The following is an 11,852-nucleotide window of genomic DNA, read 5'->3' as shown; positions in this document are numbered from 1 at the left end:
AATTTTTACCTCGATTTCGTTTCTTTATTCCTTTTAATTTTATTTTTACAATATATTATAATATATAAAGGGGAAGAATCGGAAGAGGAGAGGAGAAAGAACAAGAAGAGAGAGAAACAAGATGGGAAGGAGGAAGAACGTGAGGGGGAGAGAGAGAGAGAAATCAATGGGGGAGGGGATTAGGGGATTAATGTTTGATTTTTTTTTTTAATTTTTGATTTTAATTATTTTTAATCTGCCATGTGACATGGAGTCTACACATTGTTATTTTTTTGACGTGGCAGCCAACATGGAGGCGTTTAAACAACACGCACCATGAGCGGGCCGAAGCGGAGTTTAAAATGTTCAGTTTTTAAGGGGTCAAAAATAGCCAGATTTACAAGTGGTAATTGAAAAATAGTACAGTTTCAAAAGTAATCGAAATTTAGCCACTTTTCATGTAAAGATAAATCTGAACGAAAACACTATTCAAAATTCGAAAAATATTCCAGCATAATATACTAGAGTTTGAATTTTATACATGTGAACTTCCAGCATAATATACTGGAAGTTCACACACAGGTGCTCCAATCTTCAGTATATTATGTTGGAACTTTCTGTGTGCTGAAGTTCCAGTATAATATGCTGGAAGTTCATACACATGTGCACCAATCTCCAGTATATTATGCTGAAATTTTTCATGTTGCAGCAAAATAATGGCTATTTTTCAAAGACATTGCAAGCGTTGACTATTATTCAATTGTCAGTCCGAAAACTGGCTAGCCCGTTCTATTTTCACGTTTTTAATGGTAAAGGGGTTTGATTGGCAAACTTGTAAGTACGAACACCGGCATGCAAAGCTGGACAAGTATAGGGGTCTCCCATGCCATTTCGCCTAATTATAATTATCAAAAACAAATTCTATACACCATATCAATAGACTGTCCAAATTGGTTTCCTACTTTGCCTAACTCCAAGAAAAGAAAAAAGCTTAAATTACAAACTGAAACAAGAGCTGTCCGGGTTCCAATGGACTTGGGCTTTTGTGGACCACAAAATGGGCCGAGTCACTCGAAACTTCGAAATTATCTCCACTAACTGGTCCCATAGCATCAGAAACGCATATACCACGTGATCCATATGCTAAACTAACTGCGGTAAAATGTTAAACTAACCACGGTCAAATTCACACTTCATAATGCTGACACCTGTCGTGGTTAACGGTTAAGATCATCTCTTTAACAAATTATCCGCTTTGCAGTTTCCTATATAAACTCCTTTTAGCTTAATCTCAAATGCATAGATTATTCATACGGTGAGAGCATAGCTTAAAAATTCCACAGAAATTTCTAGAAGAGAGAGAGAGATGGCAAATCCTAAGGTTTTCTTCGACCTTACCACCGGCGGTCAACCGACGGGCCGTGTAGTGATGGAATTGTTCAACGATGTAGTTCCGAAAACGGCGGATAATTTCCGAGCACTCTGTACCGGAGAGAAAGGCGTCGGAAAGTCCGGCAAGCCGTTACACTACAAAGGATCATCATTTCACCGTGTGATCCCTGGATTTATGTGTCAAGGAGGTGATTTCACTGCCGGAAACGGTACCGGTGGTGAATCGATCTACGGCGCCAAATTCGCCGACGAGAATTTCGTTAAAAAGCATACTGGACCTGGAATTCTCTCCATGGCTAATGCTGGCCCTGGAACTAACGGATCGCAGTTTTTCATTTGTACGGCCAAAACCGAGTGGCTCGACGGAAAACACGTGGTGTTTGGTCAAGTTATTGAAGGAATGGATGTGATTAAGAAAGTGGAGGCCGTTGGATCTAGCTCCGGCAGGTGCTCGAAGCCCGTTGTGATTGCTGACTGTGGTCAACTCTCTTAGATTATTAATCGTATTAATTAATGTTAATGATGATCTAAACTAGTTAACTATGTGATCGCAGCGTACTGATCTGCCGTTTTTCGTTTTTTTTTCCAGTTTTTTCCTTTTTGAGCTTATTGTGGGTCGGGTTTCGGGCTTACTGTGTCGGGTCTTTACTGTAATTGGTCGTTTTTAAAACTACCAGTGCAAGTTAGAATTGGAATAAGATTAGATTTCTCGGTTTATTTCACTGTGTAAGTTCGAATTCGTGCAAATTTCTTAAATTGTGGTTTTCGACATTTTAATTGGAGTTATCGCCTGTTAAAATAATGCGGTGACTTTTGATATACTGCTTTCGCAAAGTCGGAATAGTTATTGTGATTTATTGGAGCGGGTCCCACCACTGCAGAAATGAATCTGATTCATCGCAGCGTTTGAACAGGCGTGGGAGTAAGGCGAGTTAGGTAACACAAAAGTCTAATCAGTATTTAATTTTTAATATTTTATAAAATAATATAATTATATTAAATATTTATAAATATATAAAATTATATAAAAATATAACTGAAAGTGAATGTGAAAATATATATATATATATATATATATATATATATATATATATATATATATATATATATAGATGTGCTTTCATTCTTACAAAAAATTAATCAAAACAATCTATTATACGCTACTTACAAACACAAGTAACTTGAGTCGAAAAGAATAAAGTTTTTTTATATGGAGGAATAAAAAGGATGACTAACCTGCAATTTGAACTTTGAACTTGCTGCTACGAAGGAGAATATGATGTTCTCTTAGTATTTGTAAAACAAAATGGAATATTCGTTGCTTTTGGGAGATATTAACACACTAGTGGACAAGATAAAGAATTCGAAAAGACCATAAATTAGGGTTTCAATCAATAAAAAAGGTCTTTACTTTTAAATTTAAAACATTTCAGTTCCTTTTTAAAACTTTTGAGTAATTATAAGCTGACTTTTGAGAATTTGGGTATTATATGAAGGACTTATTTAACAAATTTTATTTTAATTTGAAAAAGTCTCTTGGGCTTACGCCTCACTACAAAAACGCGCCTTAAACGCCCGGGCGTACATCCCGAACTAGGCATGCTTCACAGAGTTCAACTAGAAAAAACAGAAAATCAACTAGGCATGCTTCACAGAGTTCAAATAAGCAGTTAAAGCACGTAGACATGCGATATTAGACTAAAGATGATAACTACGCATATTGGGATAACTCAATTTAGAATGAAAAAAACAGACTAATACTCATTTAAACGGTATAACTCAAATTAAAGGAAACAAGTCGCTACTCAGTAAAATAAATCAGATTTTTCAACAAATAGCTAGTGTACGAACTCGTCACCTCACGTACACGACGCTCACATATCACAACAGTACCAAATCCTAAGGGGATCTCTCCCACACAAGGTTAGGCAAGCCACTTACCTCGAACCAAGCTCAATCAATCGGTAACAATGTCTTTTCCACGAATATCCGACTCCGGATGGCCCAAATCTAGCCAAATCAATTGCATACCATAAATAGACTATAAGAAAATTAATCAAATTAATAAAATCAAAGCTAAAACAAGAAATTAAAAAATCGTCCCAAAAAGTCGACCCGGGCCCACGTCTCAGAATCGGGTAAAAGTCACAAAATACGAACACCCATTCTCTCACGAGTCTAACCATACAAGAATTTCTCAAGTTCGACCTCAAATAGCCTTCCAAATCTCAAAAATTTAGTCTAGGAAGTTTATACCATTTTTACCTAATTTCTAACTCAAATCCTTAATTAAAGGGTGGAATCAACTATAGATTAATGAGATATAACCATAAAAGAGGTAAGAATCATTACCCACAAGCTTTCTCTTAAAATCCCTCAAAAAATCGCCAAATTCCGAGCTCTCAAGTCAAAAAATGAAGAATGAGATCAAACCCTCACACTTAGCCATTTTTCTGCCAGAGATCTTGCTTCTGCAAGCCTTCAACCGCATCTGCGGTCCCGCACCTGCGAAATTTCCATCACAGTTACGGATTTCACTTAAAACTCATCGCCCACTTTTGCGGTCAAAACACCGCACCTGCGGGCCTATGTCCGCTTTTGCGGTCCCCCATCGCTCATGTGATCTCTCCAGCGCATCTGCGGGCATCGCAGTTGCGGAACTCACCTCGCACCTGCAACCCCTGACCATTCCTTCCAAAATTGCTTCTGCGCTTAATCATCCGCACGTGCGGCCCCGCACCTGCGATCTCCCCAACGCAGGTGCGAAAACACTAGATGCCTGAAGGCTTCAGCAATTTCCTAAGTCCAATATTTCTTCCGTTAAGCATCCGAAACACACCCGAGGCCCCTGAGACCTCAACTAAACATACCAACTAGTCCTAAATCACCATACGAACTTAGTCGAGCCCTCAAATCACATCAAACAACGCTAAAAATACGAATCATCCTCCAATTCAAACATAATAAACTTTTAAACTTCAAATTTCTACAACCGATGTCGAAATCTATCAAATCACGTCCGATTGACCTCAAATTTTGCACACAAGTTGTAATTGACATTACGGACATACTCCAACTTTCGAAATCGGAATCCGACCCCGATATCAAAAAGTTCGCTATCGTTCAAAATCTCTAAAAATTCGACTTTCGTCATTTCAAGCCTAAATCAGCTACTGACCTCCAAAACATAATCCAGACATGCCCCCAAGTCCAAAATCACCCAACAGAGCTAATAGAACCGACATACCGCCATTCCGGAGTTGTCTTCATACAGTTCCGACTACTGTCAAAATCCTAAGACTTAAGCTTCCGTTTTTGGGACTAAGTGTCCTAAACACTCCGAAACCAAAAATAAAACCTCCAAGCAAGTCACAAAAGCAGAAAAAGGTACGGGAAAACAGTAAATAGGGGATCGGGGCTATTACTCTCAAATCGACTGGTCGGGTCGTTACATCCTCCCCCTCTTAAAACAATCGTTCGTCCTCGAACGAGCATAAAGACATACCTGAAGTGGTGAAAAGATGAGGGTAACGACTGCGCATATCCTGCTCGGTCTCCCAAGTCTCCTCCTCGGCCGACTAACCCCTTAACTGAACCTTTACTGATGCAATATTCTTTGACCTTAACTTGCCAACCTGCCTGTTCCAAAATAGCCACTGGCTCCTCAACATAAGATAGATCCTTGTCCAACTGGACTGAGCTGAAATCCAATACATGAGCCGGATCACCGTGATACTTTCGGAGCATAGAAACGTGGTATACTGAATGAATCCCTGCAAGGCTGGGAGGCAAGGTAAGCTCATAAGCAACCTCCCCAACTCGCCGCAACACCTCAAATGGGCCACTAAACCTTGGTCTCAGCTTGCCCTTCTTCCCGAACCTCATAACGCCCTTCATAGGCGAAACCCGGAGCAAGACCCGCTCTCCAACCATAAATGCAACATCCAGAACCTTCTGATCCACATAACTCTTCTGTCTGGACTGGGCTGTGCCAAGTCGATCCTGAATCACCTTCACCTTATCCAGGGCATCCTGAACCAAGTCTGTACCCAGTAATCTAGCCTCGCCCGACTCGAACCAACCCACAGGAGACCGACACCACCTACCATACAGAGCCTCATACAGTGCCATCTGAATGCTCGACTGATAACTGTTGTTGTAGGCAAACTCCGCAAGTGGCAAGAACTGATCCCAAGCATCCCCAAAATCTATCACACAAGTGTGGAGCATATCCTCCAGTATCTGAATAGTGCGCTCGGACTCTCCGTCCGTATGAAGGTGAAATATTATTCTCAACTCAACCCGAGTACCCAACTCCTGCTGTACAGCCCTCCAGAGCCGTGATGTAAACTGCGTACCCTGATCAAAGATGATAGATACCGGTACGCCATGAAGTCTGACAATCTCACAGATATAAATTCGAGCCAGCTGCTCGGAAGAATAGGTAGTCATCAGAGGAAGGAAATGAGCTGACTAGGTCAGCCTATCCATAATCACCCAAACTGCATCAAACCTCCTCATAGTCCGTGGAAGTCCAACAACGAAATCCATAGTGATCCGCTCCCATTTTCACTTCGGAATCTCTAACTTCTGAAGCAACCCACCTGGCTGCTGATGCTCATACTTTACCTGCTGGCAATTTAGACACCGAGCTACATGTTCCACTATATCTTTCTTCATTCTTCTCCACCAGTAATGTTGCCTCAAGTCCTGGTACATCTTCGCGACACCCGGATGAATGGAGTACCGCGAACTGTGAGCCTCCTGAAGAATCAACTATCGCAAACTATCTACATTGGGCACACATAACCTGCCCTGTATCCTCAATGCACCATCATCCCTAATAGTGACATCCTTAGCATCACTGTGCTGGACCATGTCCTTATGGACAAACAGATGGGGGTCATCATACTAACGCTCCCTGATACGGTCATAAAGAGAAGACCGAGAGACCACACAAGCCAATACTCGACTCGGCTCAAAAATATCCAATCTCACAAAATGGCTGGCTAAGGATTGAACATCCAACACCAATGGCCTCTCTGCTGCTGGTAGATATGCTAAGCTCCCCAAACTCTCCTCCTGGTGACTCAGAGCAACAACTACCATATTGGCCTTCCCGCGATGGCACAAAATGGTGATATCATAATCCTTAAGCAACTCCAACCATCTCCGCTGACGCAGATTAAGATCCTTCTGCTTGAACAGATGCTGCAAACTCCGATGGTTGGCGTAAATCTCATAAAGAATACCGTACAAATAGTGCTGCCAAATCTTCAAGGCATGAAAAATAGCTTCTAACTCAAGGTCGTGGACAAGATAGTTCTTCTCATGCACCTTCAGCTGTCTGGACACGTAGGCAATCACCCTACCGTCCTGCATCAACACCGCGCCGAGACCAATTCGCGATGCATCATAATATACAGTATAAGACCCCAAACCTATAGGCAATACCAATACTGGGGCTGTAGTCAAAACTGTCTTGAGCTTCTGAAAGCTCTCCTCACATTCCACCATCCACCTGAACGGAGCACCTTTCTGGGTCAGCCTGGTCATAGGTGCTGCAATGGATGAGAATTCCTCTAAAAACGGCGGTAATACCCCGCCAAACCAAGAAAACTCCGGATCTCCATAGCTGATGACGGTCTAGGCCAATTCTGCACTGCTTCCACCTTCTTTGGATCCACCTGGATCCCATCACTCGATACTACATGACCCAAGAATGCCACTGAGTCTAGCCAGAACTCTCACTTTGAAAATTTTGCATATAACTTCTTTTCTCTCAAGGTCTGAAGCGCAGTCCTCAGGTGTTGCTCATGATCCTCCCAAGTTCGGGAGTACACCAGAATGTCATCAATAAACACAATGACGAATGTGTCAAGATAAGTTTAGAACACACTGTGCATCAAGTGCATAAAAGCTTTTCGGGTATTGGTCATCCCAAAAGACATCACAAGAAACTTGTAGTGACCATACCGAGTCCTGAAAGCAGTCTTCAGGATATCTGGCTCCCGGATCTTCAACTGATGATAGCCTGAATGTAAGTCAATCTTAGAAAACACTCTGGCACCCTGTAACCGATCAAATAAGTCATCAATCCGTGGAAATGGATACCTCTTCTTCACTATGACTTTGTTCAACTGGCGGTAATCAATACACATCCGCATAGAACCATCCTTCTTCTTCACAAATAAGACAGGAGCCCCCCAAGGTGACACACTGGGACGAATGAAGCCCTTATCAAGCAACTCCTATAACTGCTCCTTCAACTCCTTCAATTTAGGAGGAGCCATACGATATGGAGGAATAGAGATGGGCTTAGTGCTCGGTAACAAATCAATGCCAAAATTTATATCTTTGTCGGGCGACATGCCCGGATGATCAGCTGGAAACACATCTTGAAAGTCCCTCAGTACTGGAACTGACTAAATTGTAGTGGTATCAATACTTACATCTCTCACATAAGCTAGATACATGTCACACCCCTTCTCAACCATTCGTTGAGCTTTAAGAAATGAAATAACTCTGCCGGGAGTATACTCTAAGGTACCTCTCCACTCAAATCATGGTAAACCTGGCATAGCTAGCGTCGCGGTCTTAACGTGACAATCAAGAATATCATAATGGGGTGACAACCAGTCCATGCCCAAGATAACATCAAAGTCTACCATGCTGAGTAATAATAAATCAGCTATGGTCTCAAAACCACTAAGAGCAATCAAACACGACCGATACACGTGGTCCACAATAAGAGAATCTCCCACAGGAGTAGACACATAAACATGGGAACTCAAAGAATCCCGAGATACGCCCAAATATGGGGTAAACTAAGAGGACACATAAAAATATCTAGAGCCTGGGTCAAATAATACCGACGCATCTCTATGATAGACCAGAACAATACCTGTAATGACAAAGTCATAAGTAACTGCCTCTGTACCACCGGGAAGAGCATAATATCTGGCTTGGCCTCCCCCTCTAGGGCGACCTCGACCTCCTCGACCTCCACCTCGAGCTGGCTGAGTAGGTGGGGCGGTAGCTGGTGCTGGAATCATAGCATGAGGGCCTGGTGGAACACGTGTTGGCTGAGAAGTCTTTGGAGGTGCACCCCTCCTAAGTCTGGGGCAATCCCTCACCATATGGTGGGTGTTGCCACACTCAAAACAACCCCTCGGAGGGCGTGGCTACTGTGACTGACTCAGGCCAGGTCTGCTGGACTGGCCGCTAAAAGCACCCAGAGCAGGAGGCATACTAGATACTGGCGGTGCATAATAAGTCTCCTGGGGCCTAGAAGGGACCGGAATACCACTGGCAGCTGGAAGAGCTGAATGAACGGGGTTACTCACATTACCCCTACCATATCGAACTGCAGCTGGGGCACGAGTACCGCTGTAAGTTCCAGACTCTCGAGACCTCTTGGCCTCCCTGTCCTCTCTATCCCGGGTAAGCATGCCCTCAAATCTCTTTGCAATACTCACAACCTGCTGGTAAGAAATATCCATCTCCAGCTCCCTGACCATACTAATCATGATACTGGGGTGGAGTCCCTCAATAAACCGACGAACCCTCTCTTGAATTGTGGCAACCAAGGCTGGTGCATGTCGGGCCAAATCACTTAAGCGAACTGCATACTCTGATACAGTCATAGCACCCTGGCACCACTGCTCAAACTCCGCATGCCATGCGTCCCTAAGGCTCTGAGGGACATACTCTCTCAAAAACATATCCGAGAACTGAGTCCATGTAATTGAAGCTGCCTCATCCGGACTACTCAACTCATTAGCATGCCACCACTGATAGGCTGCTCCTCTAAGCTGGAAAGTGGTAAAAGAAACCCCACTCGTCTCCGCTATATCCATAGTACGTAGAATACGATGACACTCATCCAGAAAACCCTGAGCATCATCAGTAGTCAATCCACTGAAGTTAGGTGGGTGGTACTTCTTGTACCTCTCAAGTCTGAGCTGATCCTCCTCAGAAGCGGCTATCCTAGTCTCGTGCTGAACCGGAGCTACCGGTTGCATAGGGATGAACTCTGGAACCTGGTCGGCCTGACCTTGCTGCTCTGGAGTACCAGTGATAGGAGTCTGTGCTCCTCCCCCAGCCTGAGATGTGGCAGGAGCAAGTGGAATCAATCTAGCCTGAGCTAAGGTGCTGAACATGCTCAGAAACTAGGCTAGGGTCTCCTGGAGGGTTGGTGCAACAACAGGTATCTCAGGTGTCTGCCCTCTAGCTGGAGCTACTGGGGGCTCTTCTGTAGTAGCTTGTGCGGGTGCTCTGCATGCACCACGTGGACGTCCTCGGCCTCTACCCCGGCCCCGACCTCTCGCGGCTCTAGCAAGGGCGCGAGTGCCTGATCATCAGATCCACCTGTACGTGTCCTCACCATCTGTGAGAAAATAAAATACAAAAGTTCGAAATTTTGATGTCAACAATTTTCGCATGACAAGGAGTCAAAGAAGTATAATTTTTTTCCCTAACAGTTCCATAGCCTCAGATAAGTACAGACGTCTCCGTACCGATCCGCGAGAATCTAATAAACCGGATTGTGACTCATGACACCTATGAACCTAGAGCTCTGATAAAAACTTCTCATGACCCAAACTCTCTCCGTATAACGTCGTGACGACACCTAGTTTCTACGACTAGGTAAGACTAACAAATTATAGAAATATAACAAAAACGAAAGTAAAACTTGGCAACTAACAGTAGTGGATAACTGAATAACTAATAACAATGCCGCTCTACATGTACAATAACCAATACTCTAAATACACAGTCCTCCCAAAATCCAGAATATCGTAAGTTACAAGCTACATAAGGAAACTAATATCTCTATACACCAGAGTCTAACAAAAGAAGTACGGAAGGTAAATGACATAGGAGAGAATATAGGGGGACTCTGAGGTTTGCAGACTTGACAGATGTACCTTGAAGTCTCCGTACAACAGCAAGCACACTCAGCTAACAGCGGGCTGATAAGTAGTACCTGGATCTGCATACAAAAATATGTGCAAAAGAGTAGCATGAGTACACCACAACGGTGCCCAGTAAATGCCAAGCCTAACCTCGGTCGAGTAGTGACGAGGTCAGGTCAAGCCCACTGGAATATAATAAATAAAACAAGAGAATATACAGTATAATAAGAGACTAGAATTTAACAAAAGGAAACACAATAAGGCAACAATATAACACACATGGGTAAACAGCAGGGAGAACTCCCGAGGTACCGCCTCGTAGTCTCAAAAGTAAATATGCAGGGAGAACTCCCGAGGAATTGCCTCATAGTCTCAAATGTAAATGTGCAGGGAGAGCTCACGAGGAACCGCCTCATAGTCTCAAAAGTAAATATACAGGAAGAACTCCCGAGGAACCGCCTAGTAGTCTCAAAAGTAAATGTGCAGGGAGAACATCCAGGGAACTGCCTCGTACTCTCAAAAGTAAATATACAGGGAGAATTCCCGAGGAACCGCCTCGTAGTCTCAAAAGTAAATGTGCAGGGAGAACTCCCGAGGAACCGCCTCGTAGTCTCAAAAGTAAATATATAAGGAGAACTCCCGAAGAACCGCCTTGTAGTCTCAAAAGTAAACACACAGCTCAACCGATAAATACCATAGATAACAACAACAATTTTACAATTAAGACTGATAAAGAACAAGAAAAAATAGAAAATCAACTAGGCATGCTTCACAGAGTTCAAATAAGTAGTTAAAACACGTAGATATGCGATATTACACTAAACATGATAACTACGCATATTGGGATAACTCAATTTAGAATGAAAAAAATAGACTAATACTCATTTAAATGGTATAACTTAAATTAAAGGAAACAAGTAGCTACTCAGTAAAATAAATCAGATTTTTCTACAAATAGCCCGTGTACGAACTCGTCACCTCACGTACACGGCGCTCACATATCACAACAATACCAAATCCTAAGGGGATCTCCTCCATACAAGGTTAGGCAAGCCACTTACCTCGAACCAAGCTCAATCAATCGGTAATAATGCCTTTTCCACAAACATCCGACTCTGAATGCCCCAAAATCTAGCCAAAATCAATTGCATACCATAAATACGACTATTAGAAATTAATCTAATTAATGAAATCAAAGCTAAAGCAAGAAATTAGAAAATCGTCCTAAAAAGTCGACCCGGGCCCACGTCTCGGAATCGGATAAAAGTCATAAAATACGAACACCCATTCACTCACGAGTCTAACCATACAAGAATTTCTCAAATCCGACCTTAAATCGCCTTCCAAATCTCAAAAACTTAGTCTAGGAAGTTTATACCATTTTTACCCAATTTCCAACTCAAATCCTTAATTAAAGGGTGGAATCAACTATAGATTAATGAGATATAACCATAAAAGAGTTAAGAATCATTACCCACAAGCTTCCTCTGAAAATCTCTCGAAAAATAGCTAAATTCCGAGCTCTCAAGTCAAAAAATGAAGAATGAGATCAAATCCTCGCAC

At 42.6% G+C, this 11,852-nt stretch overlaps 1 protein-coding gene across 1 annotated transcript; it reads left to right on the top strand.

Annotated features, from left to right (window-relative positions):
* Window positions 1–1,275: 1,275 nt before the first annotated feature.
* Window positions 1,276–2,088, top strand: LOC104087873 (peptidyl-prolyl cis-trans isomerase-like). The gene has a single exon (XM_009592444.4). The coding sequence runs from the start codon at window positions 1,346–1,348 to the stop codon at window positions 1,862–1,864; it is 519 nt and encodes a 172-aa protein (XP_009590739.1). The 5' UTR covers window positions 1,276–1,345; the 3' UTR covers window positions 1,865–2,088.
* Window positions 2,089–11,852: the final 9,764 nt, after the last annotated feature.

This window comes from Nicotiana tomentosiformis, chromosome 10, assembly GCF_000390325.3.
Source record: "Nicotiana tomentosiformis chromosome 10, ASM39032v3, whole genome shotgun sequence".
Classification (NCBI taxonomy): domain Eukaryota; kingdom Viridiplantae; phylum Streptophyta; class Magnoliopsida; order Solanales; family Solanaceae; genus Nicotiana; species Nicotiana tomentosiformis.
This window is presented reverse-complemented; position numbering and strand designations above follow the sequence as displayed.